This window comes from Diadema antillarum, unplaced genomic scaffold (assembly GCF_040938485.1).
Source record: "Diadema antillarum isolate AM-2024a unplaced genomic scaffold, OU_Dant_1.0 scf00000137, whole genome shotgun sequence".
NCBI lineage: Eukaryota > Metazoa > Echinodermata > Echinoidea > Diadematoida > Diadematidae > Diadema > Diadema antillarum.
Window position 1 is genome coordinate 1785027 of NW_027271026.1, and position 25030 is coordinate 1810056.

Here is a 25030-nt window from a genome sequence, read left to right on the forward strand (position 1 = left end):
CGTCAATGTATATCATTCAACTCCAACTTCAGAGACACATAATATGTAGTTGTAACAGGCAAACTTCAAACATCTGAACGCTCTTACACTTTATTTTTACTTCTCTGTTTAAAGTTGGAGAGTTGTAAAACTAATGGTCACTGTGCAATCACTGAGCACAAATGGACTAGTCATTGTTTGACGCCCAGTGCTGCTGTTAGTGGTCGACCTTGTATGAGTTGATTTATCAGCGTTCTTCTGCGGTGCGTGTAACTGACACCCTGGACGTCCTGGAATGTTTTCTTTTTGTGGTCGATCGGAATGTTTACGTTTAAAGTAGGGAGGTGGTGAGAGATTCTACTCTTTCTCTACCCACTTCCCTGTTTTACAGTGCACTCCTATTATAACGACCACGGTTATAACAAAATTCTGGTTTTAACGAAGTAAAAATTTGAGCTGCAATGTCATCCACTATATGTATTTCTATTGTTTATTTGTTCAGTTATAAAAACATTCCGATCTAAAGAAAGAAAACTGCCGGTCCCGAGGATTTCGTTATAACAGGAGTCCACTGTATATGTAAAACCCCCGGATGCTCGTGATATGCTCTAATGTCGCCTGCTGAACTCCCGACCCTGCAAAATACCAACTGTAATTGCCTCGCAAAACTACCTCGTATAGGTAATAATGTAGTATACAGACTCCCTCCATTTCCCTTAATAGATTCCTCCATAATGACCCCTGTACTCTATCATGGTCAAGGAAAGAATCTATAAAAGGAATGAGAGTACGACAAGAAACAATGTTCACTGACTTCAATTCATTAAATAATCTATATCTGCTATTATAAATACTATATATCTTATGTGAAATCTTTCTTCCAATGTTGACATAGCTAGCAGTGGGTCAAATAGGGGTTAATATTCTTAGGGCCTTTTCTGACAATGGCAATTTGCGGGTGATGGTTGAATGACTGCCAATAACAGATGTAAACTGGTTTTAGACCGGAAAATATGGTCTGAATGTTTCTGCTCTGTTGGTGATGAAAAGAATTCTATCACAGCAGTGGGCGATTCAGGTGGTTTCCAATCTCAAAGAAGAGCAAAACCCACACAGTTGTTTGTGTGTGGGGATGTGGGGTGTCCAAAGTGCAACAAAGAGAGGGCAAATGAAATAAACTCATAACAGCATTTCTAAATTGATCAATTGACTCCATTCATTGCAAACGGAAAGTTACTATTTGTGTCTGCAATATCAGGTTTTATAATTGCATCGGTCATGCGTCGGACACTGCCGTGACCTTTATGTACCCTTTGGTCAGTTCTTGACTGATCTACACTGTAAGTAAGAGGGAACACCAGATGAATATGACATTATTTGGTTTGTACAAACTATTCATACAGAAGAAACATTTTCTTTCAGGTGACTTAATTCATTTGAATTAGTTCCCTCAATACACTGCATTTTCTGCTCATGAAATTCATCATTTTTTTTTTATTAAACAAGAGAGATATTATAAAATGACAGTGGTTTTTACATACTTCATCCTCCTGCTGCATGGGTACACTCTACAAAAATATAGTGTAAATTTGACAACAAAGATTTCATATCAAAAGAAGCTGACTCAATTCTACTCTAAATGGCTCAATGGGCTCTTTCTCTACACTTTCTGTATCACTTCATCTGGAATGCCTGATACAAAAACAAAAACATTTAATGGATACCACGCGTACAAATAAGTACCAAATCAAATTTATACATGGAAATATACAAATATTGGTATTGATATTCTTTGTTAAGTCCCAAAAGTAAAAATAAGCACATTTAAACAAATAAGTCATTAAGTTTTTGGATATCTCAGCCATTTCAAAACATATTTTCATCATATAAATAAACTTTGAATTCCTCATAGAATTACATGCTCTATCATATTTCAGAAGAGGTTTATCATTATGTCTATTTATTCTCATTGTACTTCCTTATACTACTTATATCATATCTTATTATATGCTATGCATTTCACTTTTCCTTTTGTATTTCCTTTTTCCTTGTCTGAAATTAATCAAACAATGTGATTGTTAGATGCATGCTTTATCCTACCTCATATTTGGTTTCATTCCTTGCTGGATGGAAAATAAAAACTGAATCGAATTGAACTGAATTATCCTAAAAAATAATAATCATTAAAAAAAGTTGGAAACCTCAGGCCATCATATCAACCAGAACTATACCATCCCTTTAAGACAAAGTTGAACATTCACCTGTGTACCAAAATGTTGTTTAACCAAACAGGTTCCCTCATTATCTAAGGAATTGTCCTCTAAGAGTTAAATTAAACTGATACTATTTTAAATAATAACGCAGTAATAAAATGATAATTCACTCAACAAATACAATGCAAAGATATCTTCCCTTTTATAATAGATGAACTTTGCAAAAGTATAAAGTTTATTGAACAGTCTACCTAATGGTATCCTTGTTTCTGCAACTTCAAATCTGGTTTGTTTGCTTTGTTCATTCATTTCTGTTCACCACTTGACCCAGGAAGAGAGAACCCCCCCCCCCCTTGAATTTCAAACACTGCAAGTATCACCATCAATTTCCCATTGAGCCATTTATCTATTCATCTATTCATCACCAATTTTAAGAATACATACCAATCTTTGAACAAAAATAGAATACTTAGACTTTACTACTCAACAATTGTGATGCAAAACCTTTTTATAGCATTAACTCTGTAAGTATTTTATCTATGAAGTACAAATGAAGATGACGATATATGTAGATTAGCAATGGGGAGATCACTTATATTGTTTCCACATCTAATTTGTGAAAGTGACTGGAATGTTTTTGTTTCAGTGAATTTGAGAGCATGCATGTGTTTTGAGCGTGTAATTGTGTAGGTGTGTGTGTGTGTGTGTCTTCGTAAGTTCCATTTTATATCTCTAAAATATAACCTCTTGTGTTTAAGCAATGTTCAAAGGCATTATTGGATCAGAAGCCAGGAGCCATGATCATTGCTTCTGCATTTAATTTATGCATAATCATATTATGGAATTGGTATATTTCTTTTTTAACTTTAAAGCTGGATGTTACCAAATTTCACTCTAAAAAGTTACCCCCCCCCCCTCAAAAAAAAAAAAAAAAAAATGTGAAAAAGGAACCGTGAAGGGCATGGATACATTCACCCCATCCACACTGCAACTTTGGCCGGGATTCAGTAGTATTTGCCTTTGCTTTAAATCAAGCTTAATCAAGTTCACACTGGAGAGACTAAGAGATGTGCCTTTGCATGCAAAAGTGATGTTTCACATAGCTGAGGTGTTACAGCATTGAGATCTGCTCGAGTAGGGTATAAAATCTTCAGTCTAGGCCTGACGAAAGTGTGAACAGGCCCCAGACAGTGCAGTCATGGGACGGGGTAAGCAGCTGAGCCTGATGCTACCAACTTCCTGGCTCCAGTAGTACATTGAATTGATGAGCCCAGACCACATATTGGTGTGACAGTGTGAACAGGGCACTAACTCCTCCATCACCAGTATTCCTTACTCTCACTAATCACATAACTTCCTTGTAATCCTGTCGCAATCAACTTCATGACTGTCACTTCTTACCTTACCTTACATGGGCATGCTATGTTTCCTCGTAGCAAATATCTGCCTATTTCTAGCTAGAGGAATATCAAAGTGACGAGCAAAGTACAGGTTAGATTCAATTTCACAAGTCTATACATTGAGATTGAGGGTTTTGCTTCCCCCTCCCCCCCCCCCCCCCCCCCCGACCAAAAAAAAAAAAACTTCTTGAGAACACATTGTCAATCAAAATGTCATCAAAACTGGCAAGTGATGATTATAATAACTGCTCAGACAAGAATAAAAAAAAAACTGAGAGGAGATGGAGGCTGTACTAATAATTAAGTACCTATTATACATAGCTACTGTAATTATACATGCTGTAGTTGGGTTTGGGTCTTTTTTTTTTTTTGAATGACGAAATCTGTTGAATGAAATTGGTGTCCTTCCCCGTCCCCTTTAAAAATAGTCCCAGCTTGTTTGTACTCATTTGCAGGGAAAAAAAATGCTATAAAAAGATCTCTGTAGAATTTTTCCCTTTTAATTGCTCACAATTTGAAGAATGTTTTGAGATCTTGTCACATGGTTTTTTGAGGTACTTGTAAACCTTTCTAGCCAATGCTGATGTATTCATTGGCAGGTACAGTGCATCATCCCCAATTAGAGCCTCTTCCCAACACTAGCTCGTTTTCATACTCGCGTAGTGCAGAGCACTGATGATGGGGAACTTTCCAGTTCTGTTCAATTAGCTAACGGACTCCAAAAATGAGCTCCTCGGCTTACAGCCCCATCCGAGAGAGGCTGCCAAGATTAGGCGCATGATTCACAACACTATTATTGTTTACAGTATAGAGGTACATCTAGTGTTTGTAGGATTTAATGTGTGTGCATGTGTGTGTGTGTGTATCTGTTAGTTTGTGCGTGTGATTCAGCAATATCAATTTTTCAAGTACTTTGTGATTTGTATTCATGGATTATATTTTCATAAAGTTGAACACACGACTCTGTGTGAATTTTGAAGTACAATGATTACATCATGATTTGAATTAAATCTTAATAACTGTCAGGGGGGGGTGTGAATATCACTTCCTTCTTTGGTATGCACAGACACACTAAATCCTTTCCCTAATGTATCTACGTGTGTGTTTGTGTATGTCTGTCTATCTGTAACTGTCTGTCCATCTTTCCCTGTTTGAGCTTGTGTTTGTATACTTATGAATTTGTGTGAACCAGCCTACAACCACAACATTAACATTCCATTAACACTGTTCACAAACATGGAACCAGTGGTGATGAATAAGTTCAATATTTCAGCTGTTCAAAAAGCTTAGAATGATAGTGTTGCTGTTAATACTCATATAACTGATCATGGCATTTGTTTAGTCTCCCAATAGCACTAAATTTGAGTGATCTGTTTTTGTTACACTTATATGTGAATATTGGCTACTTTTTTTCTGCTGAATGAAAATATACTGAAACTGTATGAATCTATAATAGCCATTTTGGACAGTATTTTAACATGGATCAGACTACCCAAAGAGAAAAAAAAATGCAAAAAATACTGTCAGCATCTGGACAAATAAGCAAATCTATATAATGTCAACGAGATTCCACAACCACTTGTCGCTTGAATTTTTTAGTTGTGTTTTTAACATATTCGGTAAACCAATGATGTAAGTGTTTTGCTATTTCACTAAAATCCTGACTTGCCTGGCTACCTTGGCAGACATGTTCCAGCCTCAAGGCACAGTCTGCACACAATCAGTTCATTCAAAGTGAACCCAATATCTGACCATGGAACTACTTGTAGCTCCATGATCTGACCAAAAAAACATGTTGGTGACCACAGGAGATCACACTTGCTGAGGGCAGTCTGAAGGGGCTTTTTTTCTCTCTTTCTGTCACTTCCCTCGCTCCCCCTTTCAAAAACCATAAATGAACAGATACACAAAATAACCCTTGTTCACCATTTCTCCCAGACAACAATAAACAATAAATACCATAGATTGCTGTGATCTTGTTACCACAGAATGCACACAATGCATTCACACACTATTGATATTACATTGTTATTGCCATAAAAGTCTGTATGCAGCAGACAATTTTCAAGTACGGTATTCAAAAGTAATTTTAGAGCACTGATAGGGTATTATACACAAATTGTTTTAATTGGCTACAAAGTTGAAACTTGCACCAGAAAGCACATTCTTATTCAGGGATGCATGCAGAACTGTAAATTCAATTTAAAAAAAAAAAAAATTGAGCAACAAAGGCACTGAGTTCCAAGATATCTACATAGAGTTTGTTTCCTACTACAATCACTGCCAATTCAAACACATTCATTCAACATTCATATCTTGGATAATATTGAAATAAATAAATAAATAAATAAATATGGCTAACATATTTAGCATCAAGACACAGCTGCAAATTGAATAATCATCATTATTAATGCCAAGTCATGATGGAGAGAGATGCATTATGCAGGAACAAAGAACAATGCTCTTATTATGGAGCTATAATAGTGAGTTATGCTGCTGATATATGACAGGTTCATTCTTTGCAGTCCTCTGGAAAATGTCCCCCTTTTGATTGGCAACCCAATGTAGCCACAGAAATGGGACCAAGTGACATGAAAAGGTCGAACCACAGCGTGACAATGAAAGTATTTTTAGTGTCTCATTGTGTGCAAAGAATTTTGCTTTGACATCAAAACTGATAAAAGCGTGACTGAATATTCCTAACGGGGATTGTTAGAAAATGAGTGCACAAAATTCAAAGACATTTAACCCATTCCTTACTGGAACCAAGGAGGTATGATACCTCCTTGCTGGAACCTGGTGGCCTCTGTAATTAAAGTCAATGGGGATTTAAGAATTCAGTATGGAAAGAGTAAATCCTCATGATATCTAGCTCGGTTGGTATATTCTTTTTTTAAGTTCTTGCAAGCATGCTAGTAATCTTGTTGTTTTAGTTGTTGTTGTTGGGTTTTTAATCCCCTTTTTATTGAGAAGCAAAACTGCAGATATTGAGGGAAGTATTTTGCTTGTTTGTTGTTTTCTGTTCATTACAAAATGCGCCTCAACACACAGATAGATGATTGTACAGTAGGCCTTTGGTGGCAGAATAAGTTATGGCACCACTTCCAAACTCTTGCACTGACATGTCACATAAAAGGTCTCTAACGGGTCATACTCTTTTCTTCCTCTTCTTTTTTGTTAATTAAGTTGTCACTTGGTGGCCTTCGCGGAATAGGCCAGCACTGGGTGTGCCTGTCAACAGAATCTGTCACCGAGCCACATTGCGCGGCGTGGAGCCTGCTGGGCCCGCCGACATTGGAACTGGCAAACCCATGCAACCGTGGCAACCTGCAACCGTGGCAACGTGCAGCATGGAACCGCAGCAACTTGGAAGCAGATCCAGGTGGACATGGTGGTGACAGACACCTCAACAGCGCCCATGGTCCTATTAGTGTTGAAATACTGCCACAAGACCTTGCCAGCATTACGGGTTAATTAAAAGTTGCCAGTTGATTTTATCATCTACTACACGCAAAAATGTGCTTTCCGCCAACATCTTATTGTACAGAGCATGAGTTTCTTTGTCTAGCAGATTCAGACCTTCAAGTGTAAACTTAAATGAACTTAACCCAATATGAATACACATAAGATGGTATTATAAATCATAGGGATGTAAAAAATGAAATTTGTAAAGGACAAGTTGATACCAACTATCAAGCCTTAAAGTCCAATATAAAGCTGTTGAAGCACCCGGGGGGGGGGGGGGGGGGGGGGGGGGGTGTTTTCCTCAATTCATGACTATTTCCTCCATTACTGTTTGCATTTTGGAACTAGGTAAATCATACATCATGTTCCATGTCTTTCACTGAAATGGCAAACAAGGGAAATGCCAAACAATCTAATTGCCATTCAGCCTTGTTTGCCAAGCTAAAACTTAGGGAACTTTGGCTTGTGGAAGTTTACTTGGATGTGATGATCTTCGCTCCTTTTCTATGATCTAGTGAATTGATATGATATTAAGATTATGCAAGAAAGGTACACAAAAGAGGCAAGTTCTTAAGATCTAAATTCGTTGTTATGTTTCTGGCAGAATTTCTGCAAATAGAAATCAAATTTTTAAAAAAAGTAGCTGCACACAATAAGCCCACCATATCTGCATAAGGTTTTACCAGTCATCTACAGATTTTGTTGATCTTTGTCAGTCTACAAGATCAAGATTTTTGATGCTAAATACATATACTTTTACAAGAATTTTCAAAGATGTGATAACAAAGCTGGTATGTTCCTTTAAAGATCAATTTTCCTTATACCACAACCACGTTGTGGCAAGAATGAATGGCGATGGGGATACACACTAGTTTCAGTGGTCTACTTCACTTTCTAAAATCAAATTCACTCGGGAGTTTGACAACTAACTGGAAAGTAGATGGCAGGAAACTTCCTGAATTGGAAATATGATAGTTTTGAAAAGGCATCATCCAGGATCGTCTGTGTGCAATGAAAACCCTACATACTCTTTATGTGTAACATTCTTTCCCTCGACTGCAAACATTATTTGTATTCAACATATCATGCATCTCCTTGATTAATCTTTGATTACTGATCATGCCAGAGAGGGGGGGGGGATATCTAACACAAAAACATTCATCTATCTGTCATTGAAAAAAGAGAGAAAATAAACAAATACACCAATGAAGAACATTATCTGATAATCTAGTAACAGTATTAGGAATGACAGTTTGATTTACATATATCTACATAAATCATGCACATATCAATAATGGAAGGCACTCATATGTGAACAAGGAGTATCACTAATAGAGACATAGGTCAGTGACTGCAATGATCTCCTTCGTAACATATTGACATTATCCGATGATTCTGAAACTGAGAAGCCAGATGCCATTGTACTAACTTCACTTTAATAATTGCATCTGCAGGAGGATAAAAAAAGTGATGATTTGTTGTGAAGAAGTATGGACAAAGAGACTTCATAACAAATTATCTTCAGTTAAATTCATCACGTTGAAACTGATTAAAAGAGAGAATCTATTGTCTTTGCTCATCATTTTGTTTGAAATACAGCTAGGCAATGTCAGATGAGTAAACATTTGGCACTCATCGTCTCTTTCAATTACAGGTTTGTTTTTCTCTGTTTGTACGTGGTTTTATATCTTACAAGGGGAAAAACCACAGGAAATAGTCAGTCGCTGCATTTCAACTATACATCACGCAACCTTGACTTATATGGTCATTCCCCTCCCTCCCCCTCTCTCATCCTCTGCCGATTAGCATTGCTCGGTTAGCTTTATACCATTCCACTCTGAGCGGTCTCTAACTTAATAATGGCTACACAACGGGCATTTACATTATATATATCCATACATTGAATCACTTCCCCAAACTATTTATAGAGGAGATAACTGTTGCCGAAATCCAGTGAGCCGTGATCAGTGGCACGGCACAGAATTTAGGTCATCCATGCATGATTAAGAGGCACAGTTGTTTATCTTCCATTTCATTTTGTGCCTTTTCCTCTTTATAATAAAAACAAACAAACAAGAAAAGCTGTATATAGGCCCTACTGTTTGTCACTAAAACAAGACTGTCTACTAAAAAAAAAAGAAAAATGAGAGAAGAATATAGTGATGTACTACATGATAGGCCATATATTTTGCAAGGCTTTTTTATTTTCACACATTTTGTGAGCTGGGTGCCTTTTGAGAATTCAACAAAAAGCACAAAAATGAACTCCGATCCTGATACGAATGTGACGTGCACGCATATATTTCATGAATTTAATCACTTGTGAAATTGTCTGGTAGTCCCGAGTTGCCAAAAATAAGAACAGACTTGCTTTCAGAAATAAAGAGCGTAAAGAGCAGACTTCATTATTGATAGTACGTTAGACACAAATGTACACAAGCTCTATATCGATTGAGCAGCAAATAGACTTCATATGATATTGTAGATGTCGTAGACAGGTAACATCCCTGAGCTCTGAACCATGACAGGGAGAAGAGGGAGTGTGCTCTCGCAATTTGAAAAAGAGAAAATTTGAATTACCTCGACACTTGAATTGTGTCATTATGTCATCTAAAACCGCTATTACATGTTTGTGGCCTACATCATCACGTTAGATGGTAATCAACATTCAATTGATTTTCTCTTTCATCTTACCCATCCATGGGGAATGTGATGAAAAAAAGGTCATTGTCTGTGTGACAGTCACTCCATATGATGTCTGCATGCATACTTTGCATACAAAAGTCGGTCATTGCCATGTTGGAAAAAAAAAGGCATGTGTGACAGCAACAAAAAGAAACATCATCACTCCAACACCCTTGTATTTTATCATTCATGGGAGAATCACATTCAGAGGGGAAAATGATGTTTTATGATAAAGGCTGTCACGAAATGGACACCAATATCAGTGAAGAGAAAAATTAGGAGAATGAGACTTGAGGGGGGAGTATTGACTGAATGTATTAAAAACAACAACAACAACAACAACAACAAATCCTCTAGTGCTGAATTATATAATGGGCATATATTGTAATTAGGCTACCATTGGCTGGGAAACAATAAATTCATAAGTGTAGAATTATCACTGTTTCCTGTACAGAAAGGAAATAAGTAAGAGGAAAACAAAGAATAAAGGATGAAAGAATCAACAATTTTCCTTGCTTTTTTTTTTCTCCTAGATTTGGGTGAGAATGTGGTTTTATTTACATTTTTTTTGTATGAATCAAATTGCAAGGACTCATCAAGCAATTGCAGCAAGTGACACAGGGGCAGTTCCAGGAATTCCGTGAAGGGGAGGCGCTTTCATGAAATTAAAGGGGGCGCAGGCACTCCCTCCTCCCCCCCGCCCCATTTTCTTTTTCTCTTGTTTTAATAAAAAAATAAAATAAAGAGGGGGTGCGCGCCCAGTGTGCCCCCCCCCCCCCGATCCGCTACTGTGACATCACAATCACATGACACATTGTAACATGACAAACTTGGCATTCCTTTACCCCCCCCCCCCCCTTATGGTGTCACATTACATAACTTACTACCATCAAAATACCTATTACTGTTCCATCATCTTTGTTTCATTAGTTTCATTTCAGGTGATGGACTTTCCTCCTCTATACTGCCCCCTCTTCTAAATAATTGGATAAAAAAATAAATCTGCATACATGTTCAGTAGTTGGCTCTTGCCTCAATTAAATCCAGTAAGATGTGGACTGTAAGTGCATGAAGGTCAGTAGTAGGGTTGTGAAATCTACTAAGGCAGGTAGGGGCATCTATTCATGGTAAATGCATTTGCATAAAGCTCATTTATGAAGTAATGAAACCAAAACAAGACTTGAAGGTCCTCCAGAGTAATTTCTATCAATTGACTACTTTCATCCTGGTTGTTTCCCATGGGGGTAATATTCTCAATTGTATAGGATGATTTCAAAATGAGCTTATAGCAATGACCATGAGAATCATTTCAGTACAATTCCTGGCCAATCACACTTAACTTTTTATTTGTGATCAATGCAGGAAGTTATGTCTCTGAGAATACTTCTAAATTGACACAGTTACTACCATGACAATGCAGGAAGATTTTAAGGGCATTAAATCAAATTATAATAGTACATTTTTTCTATGCCAAAATGCATGATCTTCCATATAATTCTGTTTTTGTCAGTTGCACGTGATTTCATGATTGAAATATTCACAGGGTAATTCTATGCATCTAAAGTTAAAACCCTACCAGCAGTTTATGATCATCATCGTAGAATTACCATCACTGATCAGCAAACATAATCTTTTCTGGTCCTTTAATTCACTCAAGGTATTCTGATACCCTTTAGCTCCAAATAAGCCTGCTATTAATGTTGTGGTATGCTGTTTTGGGTATTTTTTATACGTGCAATATGTCACCTGGTGAGTACTGCGTACGTGCTACATAGTTTAAGGCAACACCAATTAAGACATTTCAGCATAGTGGCCAAAATTACTTCAGGGTTTTATTATATTTTTTTTTCACTTTGCCTTGCCTTGCTTGGCTTACTACCCAAGTCAGAGACTGCAAGGCCAGTATATAGTCGGGACCTGAGTCACAACTTCTGAATTGATCTGGAAAAAAAATGATGAGGGGGGAAAGAGGTATAAACTCCTTTTGTATAGAGAAAACAATTCAGACAGGACTGACAATGCATGATGTAATTAATTTCAAGTCCTCACGGATTAACGGTACAAAAAATTTAACACACAGAATGACAGCAGAGACATGTACACTAAAGGAGAATTAAACCCAAATAATGGATATGTGGATTGAGTAAATGCAGCAATATTAGTAGAACAGATTAAAAATGAAGTGTGAGGAAAATCTGTCTATGAGATCCATGATGCCACATATTGACAATGCCTATATAATATATTAACAAAAAAGAATTCAACATTAGACGCATTTTTCTAGCATAAACAGAAAGCACTCGACTTTCAATAGTCCTCTTTCAGAAAATAGGGGAACTTTTAAATAGTACCCTTAACATTTGCCAGTATCAAGAGGAAGGAATGTGTACTTTTCATTGAAAATGAAAGTTTGCAGATATCTTTCTTTATTTTCTTTCTATCATTGCCCATGCATGATGTCATGAACCATTGTACATGTACAGGTAGTGTCCTCATCCAGCAATGGCAGCTCAAAAACTTCAAAACTCAATAACATTTGAACAGACGGTCAGATTTCTTCAAACTTCACTGCTGTGTTCTACCGATATTTTTGCATTCACTCAATCCACAGATATATGCAGATTTTGTTTCCCTTTATTAACCCTCTAATGACTATAGGCAACCCAGTTCTCCACAATGTCAAAGGTATCTGCAGATGATGGTCATCAGAGAGTTAAAACAAGGAGACAGATTTAACAGGGCAGTGCAGATCTTACCAACAAAAAACAAAACAAAACAGAGAAAAAATCTGACAACTATAAACTACAATTGCTTCTCCAGAGTACTCCTTTGGGCCATTTGCAACAACAGCAACAACAATAGTAGTAGCAGCAACAACAAAGCTATGACATACAAAAACAAACAATGCTTTCAGAATACAATGTACTCCACTACTGTATCCTATGTCACAAATGCCATATTTTGTCACATAAAACATCCATGACTGCTCATGAAAGTTCAAGGGAAAAAAATGTTCACTGCTCATGGTTCAAAACAGAGAATTCCAATGTTAAAGATGTAAATTTAAAAAAAAATAGAGAAAGAAGTTGGTAAAGCAAACAAAAGAGGCATCATTGTCATATACTTCAAGACATACATGTCATTCAGAGTTGGGAAGATGAGTGTCTTATATGTATATTCTCTTATCATTTGGGTGTACAACTTTAAAAACAGCTAATTAAATGTTTTGAATGTATGTAAATAGGATAAGGAGGTGAGGTGAGTTGATGGTGATACAGTGTAGTTATTTATTTCCTTGCTTTGCATGTACTATGATGTGCTAAATCATTGGAGTGCTGTGATGTATTAACAATGTCAATGTCAGTTAAGATTGTATGCATGATACTTGAAACTCCACACAATGTTTTTGATGAGAATAAATATTGAGAGATACATTCTCTCTGGAGTCTAGTTGGGATTTAACATAAAATCCCACTATCCCTTCCTCATAGATATCCACTCTGTTGTTTGTAAGTTCATTTGGGCACTTGACAGGCACACAGTATGAAAATATGCCACCAGGGAAAGAGTTCCTGCCTTGTCCTTATGTCCCCCCCCCCCCCACTAGTTTGCACAAAATAGATAGGTTCCTGTTTTTTTTTAGTTTTTTTTTTTTTGCTGATGGTAGACTAAATAAAGCCTAAAGGTTATGGGAAGTCTTCCCATAAATGGCATAACCTTTATTTAGTTTATTATTGGTAAAAAGGAATAGTAGTTTGTTCGTTTTGTGCAAGTTGGTGGGGGGGGGGGCATAAGGAACTCTTTCCGGCAACAGTGATATGCACTCTTTTTTTCAGTCAAAATGACGTCTCTTACCCTCATTCTCTGTGGTAGTCTTCAGAGGGATGATCTTAACTGGCTTTATCCTTCCAAGACCATAATAGTGAAGATAATTTGCTGGATTGTCTTCTTCTTTATTGGTAGTAGATTTGGTTTCTGTCGTGAATGTGAGCACATTGATCTCTGCATTGTTATTTTTTGACAGACTCTCCTTTCTTTTTGCAGTGTTTGATGCCCTTGCAGGTAACCAAGACTGCTCGATGTAATTGTTGTTGGGCGAGCTTGTTTTCACGGGTTGCTTTTTATCGTCAGCTCCTGCTTTAGCACAATCATCGCTGGAAGTTTTGTTTACAGCACTCTCTGCATTCTTCGCAACGGCGTTAAATCCTATGTATCCTGTTTTGCGCGTTTCGCTGGGTTTTCTTCCATAATCCCATTCAAACTTCCTCGCTTTCAACGAAACGGTGGTCGGCGTCGAGGTTTTGGGCGCTACGGCTGGAGGTCCTTTCACAACTTTCTCGCTCTCGAAAACACCTGTCACCGAAGCGTTCCTCACGGGGCCCCGGGCCGGTAGAGCGGCGCCGGAGCTGCCCGTTCGAGCGACTGAGGTGTTATATTTCGGACCCACCTTGGTTCTTCCCCGAGAGCCTTCATTTTCTGAGTTCGAATCCACTTCAAATTTCTTCTTCAACATTTCGATCCGCGACGACATGGTGCCGAACCGCGACTTCACCTATAACCATTCACTGTCAGATCTTGAGCATCCTTAGCTCACGCCATATCCAGAATACAATCTGTGTTCATCGATGTAGTGCCAAGTGAAATCTACTAGTATTTCGATTGCGTGAAACCAGGAAGTGGAGCGAAGCGCATTGTTCGTTGTTTTCGCTTGGCAGTAGGGACAATAATACACGTGCGCGATGTGAATGTACTATGTTGGAAAGTTGCATAGCTGCCACCACCCGAGCGAAGTGGCTTATCAACTTCGAAAGAAAGCGCGCATACGTGAGAGGTTTCTGAAGTGAAGACCGCTCCGCTCCACAAGTGTGCACCGTGGCGGGTGCCGGAGATTTACCTGACGCTAGATCCGTGTGACAAAAGATGTAGGCCTATTAAATGGTGGTAATCGCAATTACTTCTGCTTTCAATTTCACAAATCCCGTCTGCATGATGGAGCCATGCAAAGTCGAAGAAAGGAGGTGAGAATGTATGAGATGGTTGGTTGGAACTTCCCCGCTGCTCTGCGCATACTAGTAGTTGCGGTTTGAAGAGAATTAGGGAACTGGGAAGTGGGGGGGGGGGGGGGGGGCTCTCATAGCAACCCCGTTTCTGAGAACAGAGCTTTCTTTCTTTTTGGCTGACACGCTTGAGTGGCGTTCTTATCCTGATGCTTTGCCATCAATCAGAATATTGGTCACTCCTCGCCGTTGGTTGAAGAGGAAAATATAAGAGGACAAGGTCAAGCTTGCGGTCATGGGGCAGTCTTGTGGTCAGAGACCGCCCCACTCCACTTTCCTGGAGTTACAAGTATACGGCCACAAAATTTCGCGTCATAATACATTATTATTCTTTTAGACTTATGAGGAATACACAATATCAAGTCGCAAAATGAGTCGAGGGTTGACTACATTGTGGATAGCCTTCATGAGCACCTCTCTTTTTTCTTCTTTTTTCTTTTTGAGTACTTCTTCCTGATGCACAATCATTTCTATTTTGGAAGGAGAAGGTAATTGACAGATTTGTCTGTAAAGTTGGCTTCAGGCCAAGCCTCCCCCTCTCTCTCTCTCTCTCTCTGTTTTTGATCATTACTGAAACACACGTATACAGTGTATCAATTTTTACATTCGGAAGCCCGGAGTAAGGAGAATTGCCGAAGCCCCCTGAGTCTCAATACTGTTTTTAGGCATATCCAAAATCTAATATAATAAATTAATGCAATATCTACAAAAATATTCATTTTGTTAGCACAGTTTATATTCACAATGTTAAGTATCCTTACCCTTGAGGTGTTTTAGTATTACATGGCAATATACCAGTTACACACAAGCAAAAATGGCGCAAAAAAGTTATATGAATACGAGTTGACAGATAAGACATACGTATTTTCAACATGTGGGTAATATATGTGACACTTTTATGGAAGGAGGCATTGAAAGAAAAAAATCGAAAAGAGAATTTAATACGGGGAGAGAAGTACGTAAGTATAGGGGCTGCCAGGGAGAAGGGGGTCGACATTCAGTCATTAATAGAACGTTTAGAAGTTTGAAAGTGGGAATTCGCTGTCCTTGTATCATTCGTATCATTGGATTTAATTGACACTTTTGCATTTTATACTATTGCCAAAACTCGAAATATGTTATTCAAGCCGCGGTCTGCAAAGTTGTTCTTTATGCTGTTGTGCATGCCAGGGTTAAAACCGGTGAAGGTCAAAATTCCTTCAGATTCAACAGGCAATTATAGATGAATGAAAATGAATTGAATAGAATTATGGACTCAGTTGGAAAGACGATGTAGAGAAATTTCAAGCCCAAACATTATATAAAATTTAGATTGCTCAAAGATTAACTAGCTATATTGATACTCGTTTGTTTATCCGTTTGTCTGTCTGTTTGTTTGTTTGTTTGTTTGGGGTTTTGTTGCATTTTGTTGCTGTTTTTATTGTAGTGCTAGCTAAAATTTTCCGCAGAGTATGTTACATAATATAGAAGGTTATTCTATTCCTAACTCAGAATATTATGAACGTGCGACGGCCCTTATATGGCATTATTTTTTTTTCTAAACATTACAGCAACATCACACAGTTGGTTGCATGCGGCAGTATACAGGGTTTGTTTTCTGGTTTGGTTTGTTTGGTTTGACAAACAAACCCCATATCCGGCGGATATGAATGAAGCATCTCACCTGCCCCCCCCCCCCCCCCCCCCCCCTCGTAATGCGCGAAATGAGTCATCAACCACGTAATTATACATGATTGTACAAAATACGTTGAATACGAAACACACAATGTTAATTTTGTTATGTCTAATAGTAAATTGTGTTGAAAAGAGAGTTGTCATACAGGCCACACACTCCATTATCTTTCACTCTCGCTCTTTCTCTCTCCATTTCATTCTTATTTCGTTTCTCCTCTTCTCATTTTGTCCAATATATTCAGTCTATGAATGTTTTTTTTTCTTTCTTTCGATGATTGCCGCTATCAGTCTTTATGTACCGTTTGTGTATGAAACATTATTATGAATGATCTATTTCAGATGAAACGCATATGCACTGAATCTACATCTTTTCGTCTATTGATCTATCTATCTATCTCTTTGTGCTAACTGACTTTATTTTCATCTCTTTATGTTCCTTGGAATACGTCCGTTCTTTACACTGTCACCATGTTCATTTCCTTTCACTTTCTTCCAATCCACGTCTCTGACAAGTCTCCTTTCCTTTTCAAAGTCTAGCGCTTTGAAGAGGAAATTAAAGTGTAATCCGCGCATACAGACGAAAGGGGGAAACGACTTCACAGTACCATTGGTAGAAGTGAAAGTTATTCATTATGACGTAGACTGTGGTCGTACAAGAGCCAGTAATAAAAGCACACACGAATGAAAGATAGCGTTTCGGTTCCAGGAGTATAGGAAAATTAACGTTGATGGCGCTATTCTACTTTTATTCCCAGAGCCTTCAGGCTCGGTCTGCTTACTCCTGGAGGTTGCAAGCATAAAGACAATAATATTTTTGTCTTAGTATCTTGCTTGTTGTTTAATATTATGGCGTTTTCGATTCAGAGTAGATAATAATTTATTCCAGAAACATTGTTCTTATTTAATTTTTGTTTATTCAGTGGTTTTGATAATGTATCAAATAGATGTTTTCCCTTTATAACTTTCCCCTTTTTGGCCCGGTATGTTGAGCAGGCTTGCTGCGAAAGCAAAGCATTGCCTAGGCAGTTCCAACACCCCGTGGGAATGAGTCAATACCCTTAGTTATGGCAAAGCCACTTATACGATGGTAAAAAAAATAGATGAATAAAAGTTCCTTCCCATTAGTTCAATATCATTAACACTTTGCTAATGAATAAGCAAACAAATTTAGCTTCGTGTAGTGTGCTCCTGCAGTATGTTATTTTCATTTACTTAATAGGTTTAAAGAAAATTTAGGTTTACAGAAGAGTAACTACGTCACAAGGGGTTCGTGAGTTTTTTTTTTTCTGGTTGAGATCTTGTAAGGGGGGCATTAGTGGAGCATGAATTAGCTTGTTGTTGACAATGGATATATTTCATACTCTGTCATTTATCAATCGAGAGAGAGAGAGAGAGAGAGAGAGAGAGAGAGAAGAGTGGGGTGATATAGAGAGGGATGGGGCAGAGAATGTGAGATGTATATCCTTTAAACCCTTTGCATTTACAAAGACAACCCCCCTAAGAAAAAAAAAACAACAACAACAACAAAAAACCAACATGTAGTTACAGGCGTGCGTAAACTACCTAATGATCGCATTCAGCCGACAGTGCTGAGAGGTCGACGTTAAAGAGTAACGGTGTTTAGCGGCTACACTGTCATTATTAAATCTGCTTTCCGTCTCCCCGAATCGTCCTCGCGATTACTAAGGAAGATTACACGTAGATTATCGTACAAGTTGAAAGTTGCGAAAGTATCTGACATTCCCCGCTTTCACAGCGCCAATTAGTCCCATTTTGTTTTCACACAATGCTTCCGGAAAAGGGGTTGACAAAGTTCTTTTCATGTGTACCGAAGGAGATCAAAATGAGTGCTTCCGTTCACGCGATTTCCTGTTCAAGACTATAATTAAACTTGGACAGCAGATCGATAAAGCACGGAGTAATAATCGTCCGACACAGCAAAGACTCGAGGGAGCGGACAAATCAATGCGCAGTCTTAAATAACTAACTATACACTCTCAGGAAATAGGTTTAACTTTGCACCTTTAAGCGTGACACAGTTGTAGCACCTTTACGGGTGCAACTTTGCTCCTTTCTGGTCTGGAAGGCGCGAAATTGCACCAGCAAATGTGCTGCAAATTGTGTTACACGTAAAGGTGCAAAGTTGAACCCATTTTTCTTAGAGTGTACACGAGGTACCACAGTATTATTTTGTAAGGACTGGACGGAGTTGAGTTCAGAACCAACATAGAAAGCATAACGTTATACAGGTATTGCTATATCTCCCCCTAAATTCAATAATTAAAAATGGAAAATGTACCTGTACGATCTACCGTCTGTCATCTTTTCATTTATAACAATTTCAATTCATCCTTTTCCTTATTCTTTATTTTTTTTTTTTGTCGTTGTTCAAGTCGATTCAATCATTTTCTTCTTTGGCGAAATTCGCTGACAGCATTATGCTGTAATGCTGTACAAAACGTTTGTGCCGAGAAAATATGGCAATACCGCACAGTAATATGAGACTATAGTGACGACGGTATCGTAAAAGGAAAAAAAAGAAGAAGCACACAACAACAACAACAACAACAACAACAACAACAACAACAATGATAATAACAGAAATTGCATACTCATGTATCATATATTGTGCTGATTAATGATTCATATTTCTTTAAGGTCGCAAATAAATACAGTAAAAACTAACGCCCTCTCAGTCAGAGTGATTGTTCACTGAATGTAACTGAAAACACCACTGATCTCTAAGTATACATAGAGATCAGTGAAAAACAATATGGGAGCGCAGACCTCCGCCAAGCACTTCATTTCCTCCCATTTTGTGATTTCCACCCCAAAATAATCGAGACAGTGATCTGGATCACTACCTAAATTTACTCATCTGATCCTTGTGTCATTATCAACTTATCCTGAAAGGATAATCTAAATTTGTCATAAAGTTTTGACAAACCAACGCCGGCAAAAACATAACCTCCTTGGAGGAGGTAATTAGGTCATCGTAAGCATTTTTACATAATATCATGACTTGTAACTTCTTTGACGTTGTCGCTGTATCATTTGAACGCCCACAAATGATTAGATTAGCGCGGAATGAGTTGCAAGCAAATTGTTTGTTTTGTTACAAGTCCTTCGAACAGTGCTCTTTGATTAATCCTCAACTGTTCTAAGGGAAATAGCGCCATCTAGTGTAGTCCCTCTCTCTCTCTCTTTCCCTTCTCATCTAATCAAAAAAAAAATTTTTTTTTTAAATTCTTGTTCATTTTCCCGTCCAGTATTCCACACTGGCCACATTGTGTGTTTCAATCATGATTCTCCAAACAAACGTTTTAGTAGTTTTTGAAAATCATTATAGCACACGAGGTAGCGCTTGTACTGAATATCACTGACCATGTTATTATTATTATTATCATTATTTCAGCAGTTTGAACTACATTAAGTCCAAGTACCAAAAAACCCAACTTTATAGTGTGTGAGAAATAATTAATAGTAAACAACATAAGAAAAAAAACTCGTTTGAAAATTTAAAAAAAAAAGTAAAAGTAGTTGTGAAGTATCTTTTTCTTTTTTTTCTTTTTTTTTTTTTTTTGGGGGGGGGGGTGTCCTGATACAGCCAACCAAACAAAATCACAGCAATCATTTGATTATGAAGTAAGTATTCATGTTTACTTACTTGCAACCACGTTAAGTATTGATTTATTTAATGCCTAACTGATTAGTTCACAATTCATGAGAAAAGTCATGAAACGTAATTAATATAGAGGGAATGTCATCACCAGAGGCATGCAATGAAACCCTTACATAATGAACTTTCGAGTATTATTCATGTTGAACCATGCACACCCACAAACAGTACAGTAATATACAGCTGTATATACATGCATATGAAGAGTTTGTTCACAAAAACCGATAAGTCCATATTTGCCAAATGGAGATATTTGCGATTAAAGGTCAAGAAAAATAAAGAGAATAATAAGAAAATTTTTGCTTCTTTTGACCATAACTTCAAAAATTTACCTTTATATGTAGTGACCAATATATCATTTAAAAGGTATCATTTTGTACTTTATGACAGACACCGTACTTCAAAATCTTCAAAAATGGACTTATCGGTTTTTGCGAACAAGCTCTTCATATATATGTATATACATATATACATATACATATATATATATATATATATATATATATATATATTTATTTATTTATTTATTGTGTGTGTGTGTGTGTGTGTGTGTGTGTGATAGCAGATTATGAGATATCTGTGTATTCGTGAAGGCGATGCTTGGACTGAAACAACAATATACTGTTTATTACGGGACTTAAAGGCATAATTTCCCATTTACAGATTGAACAAAAACCCAGCATTACTGCTTCAAAATAGTTCTAAAATGTGAGTTATGGATAGAAACAACCAATGTAAAAATTTGAGCCAGTATTAATCGATGTTAAGTATTGTTGAACATACTAAATTTGAACAATAGTTATAATAAAAATGCTTCCAGACTAAACCGTCTACAGTTACCGTTTAATGAGAAAAAATAATGATATCTCGTTATTTTCTAAGCTTTATTGAGAAAATTTTGTATGGTTTGATGTTTTGTGATAGAACTGACCGACACATATGCATCAAAAGTAATATCTTGAACATCTTTAAAATCACTACTCCCAAAGGTAAACAAGACCTTTAAAGCCAACTACACGACACATTATGTAACAATGTTCAAATTGGTAGGCTGTTGTGGGATTCTATCGCCTTGAACCTTAAAACAGCGTACCAATGGTACTCAAGGAAGTGCTGGGTTGGAGCGATTTTCCCCTGTTTGCAATCGTATCACAGTTTCGTTTCAACTGCCCTGCCTTTTGACTGACCAATGAACAAAGCCAAGCGCTGAGATTGCCCATGACTACAAACTTTTTGATGAATATTCATATAACCGGCTTAACGCACGCCCACTTTCTGTCACGTGATTCAACAAACCACAACCAGGTACGCGTACCACCTGACCGAAAATCGTGATCATCCAGCCTGTGCCGACTGAACAAACTCGGTTTGTTACTGAACCCGCAGAAAATCTTACAAAGATGTCGGCCTTTAAATGTCCTCCAGAAGCAATGCTTCGTTCTGCCATTAGGTAAGCAGTCATTGTAGCTGCATGTCGTCTTCGTGACTTGACACTCAATTTTAATGCAGCTTGCTGTGCGATCGTTATGGTACCTCGCAACACGAATTTCGCTACTGATCCACCACCGTGCACCGCGGCACACGGCCACGGATGCACACTGCAACAGCAACCCGGCGGCACACACATCCACTGTATGTGGGATGGTATAGCTTTAGTCTACGCATATAGTAGTCTATGAGGCGAGGCAAAGAGACTTTGCACTCAGTCCGATTCGTAGGGATTCATGCTGGAATATGAACATGGATGCAATTTGACTGACTCCATAGCCAAAACAAGCGTAATCAAACTCTTGTTTTCACAACTCCGTACTCTGTCTTATGACATGATGTTGCAAAAATGAAGATCACTCGCTCTTCCACCAGTGTTATGTGCAGAAATGTAGCTAAACTGAATTAGGGTATTGTGCTTGTTGTGCGGTTGGGTTCAACAAAATGAAATGTATATAGAACTAATTTACCATAAACACAAGCATAATCACATCACTGCTGTAGTCTGTAGTCGATATACTGTAAAACGTGGAATGTTCGCGTGCATTTTAATTTCGCGACTGCTAAGATTCGCGAAATTAAAATGCACATGAAGGTTCTTGTCTACACTACATGCATTGAATGCCAGTGGCAATTCACGAAAATTTCAGGCCACACAATACTAAAGACCGTCATCAGCACCAATTCATGAAAATTTCATGCCGCGAATATATCATGTTTTACAGTAGACTACTGGATTCCATACATCACATGTTTATTTTAAAGTGCTCACACAGTTCTGATAACTCTAGCCCACTCAAATGTCAGTCCCACTGTCACCTGTCATAGTCACTGTGATCTCACTAGTTTAATGTGCTACATTTTTGCTCGAAAGCAAATATAGATACAGATATCGGAAACTTTGTGGCTGTGCTCTGGTGGTAGGAATGATGTCAGAAATACACATTTTAAGCGCTATGATTTAGGTACTGATTTGTGATTTTAGAGTAGAATGGAGTTACTGTTGCCTGTCGTTCGCAAAGTCTTCTTCATGAGTGAATGTGCATCATTATTCTAATTCTGGAGGAAATAAAAATCTGATAAATTTTAACTAACCAACTCCATCCTCGTGTCATTTCCAGTTTATCAATGTATCCGACATATCAACAAATCCTGAGTAAGTAACAGAATATGGACATTATAATTTCGGTAAATCAGTCAATTTTTCCTGATTTCCTACCTTTTCACCGATATTTGATTTGTCTCAATCTATTTCCAATAATCTGCTGGAGAGATGGTGAAAATATCAGCCAAGAGATAAATCTGTTCTTGAGATAATTCAGTCAAAAATTTGGGTGCAGTCACTTGTATGTACAGAAGATTAGATATCTGAGTGCAATTGGTTTATCAATGCAAATACCAATATTACCACATTAACATGCTTCATTAGAAGTATACATTTTTTTTTTCTAATTTCAGGTTATTCATAGAATTTGAAATCTAAACATGCCTTCAGAGAGTCATTTTTTAACAATATCAAAGCTTGCTTAAAATTCAATTCGTATGAAGATGTCGTTTCTTTTTTTTTTATATTCACCTTATCTGTGATGTTTTCATAATAACATGGTAATGTGTCACATTATCCCCATCTTCCATGCTGCGTCTTAAAAGTCTATCATGCATTTCTGTTCATCTGCATTATTTTCTGTGTGCGTAACCTTTCAGATATGCATCATCATACCATGCTAGGACATCTCTTGGAAAACATCCCTGCGTCAGGTAGATATACTCTCTACCCCGAAGCAAGATTTGCTGAAAAGGGTCAGAAGTAGACATACACTGCACTTCTCCTAATGTACGCTTTGGCTGCAATGACTTTCCTCACACGGTGCAACTAACTCAGCCCCCTTTCATATTTAAAATCTATAGCAGGATCATTTGAATTAAATGCAGTGAAATGTAAAAGTTTTAGTTATTAGCAAAGACAGTAGTTATCATAATTACTGATGTTATTTTTCTCCAAATGTTCTGCTTTATATTAAAGCAGTGTGACTGTATTACAATTCCATAGATTACTCAATTTGTAATCGTGGAAAAAAGTATAGGCAGAACAGAATGTTTCATTTTTGGCTTTAGAAGAAAGTTTGCAACACTGCATTCATCATCTCTTTCTCTAATTTCATTCAAATATTGTCATCTTTCTCTCTTTATGATTAATCTGTAGTCATGAAAACCACTTCAGCTGAAAGACTTTCTCAAATTTGGAATTACTCTGTGAAAGAGGAAATTGCTTCATAGGTGAAAAAAGAAAATACATTATTGTGTTTTAATCCATGAGGCCAACAGTATGTTTCTGATCAGTGCAAAGCATATTGACCTTGGATCAAGGTGATTCTAGTTTAGATGATTGTAGAGGCCATTTGAAGCTGTACTGCAAGCAGTTATAATGGTGAAGTTTACACTGCTAATAATAGTGACATTGCTATTGCAACAGTTGTCACTAGAGGGCAGCATGCTTTATTAATAGAGATTGGTTACTTTGACAATGGTTGAGTTTATAGTGAGATGCAAATACAGTATTTGTGTGATACATTCGAGCATAACAATTTTGCTAAATGGCAGTGTGTCAATCGAAAATCTATTTACATTTTTCAGTCTGTTTATACAGGATTTTTTTTTTATTTGTTTGCTTGTTTCTTTGTGTGTTTTTTTAAGAGATCACACACACAGGTGTGCTCTCAGTTCAGACAGGCATAGTTCTTAAGCTCTGTTAACCATTGAGGACATTTTGGACTATGCCATGTCCTTACACAGCCACCTCTGTTTGTTAATTAAAAACAGGAAGAAAATATAATTTCATCACGGATGGAAACATCTTTGAGTACATGACAAATTGGCAGAAGTCAATACGAACTGAAAGATTACAATGATTCATTGCCCTGTATTCTAAATGTTGTCATGATGTCTATAATTCTTTGTTCCTTTCTCTTTGTTTTCTTTCCTGTCTCCTACCTAGTGCGAGGAGTATCTTGAACCAACACACTTTTTTTTTTAATTTCTCATACTTTTGCCATTTCTTTTCCCTGTAGTGTTCATCATCATCATCATTATTGGAAACACAGTTCTTCTGCTGGCAATCATCCAAAATTTGTTTGCTTCTAATGAGTTTACCTGAACTGAAATGAGCCAAAGTACTGACCCCCCGAGAGACATACTTATTACTACTACCGATTAGCTATGATAAACAAATCTATTTAGCTGCAGTGTAATAAGTCTTTTTGGTTTGTAGAGTGCCAGTCAATAAAGACGGAGAATATCTGCGTAACATATAGCATATGAATTCATTTTTTTTTTTTTTGGTGATCTCTCCAAGATGAATTGTAAATGCTTACAGTGTTAATCAATTCATCA

The 25030-nt window shown here is 37.4% G+C and overlaps 1 protein-coding gene across 1 annotated transcript in view; it reads left to right on the plus strand.

Moving 5' to 3' along the window:
• Nucleotides 1-21552: 21552 nt before the first annotated feature.
• The window catches only part of LOC139721075 (quinone oxidoreductase-like protein 2 homolog), a 63450-nt gene continuing 59972 nt past the window's right edge, over nt 21553-25030 (plus strand). Inside the window, exon 1 of the mRNA XM_071632404.1 lies at nt 21553-21602. Within this exon, the coding sequence (XP_071488505.1) occupies nt 21553-21602 (50 nt within the window). The remainder of the gene's footprint in view (nt 21603-25030) is intronic.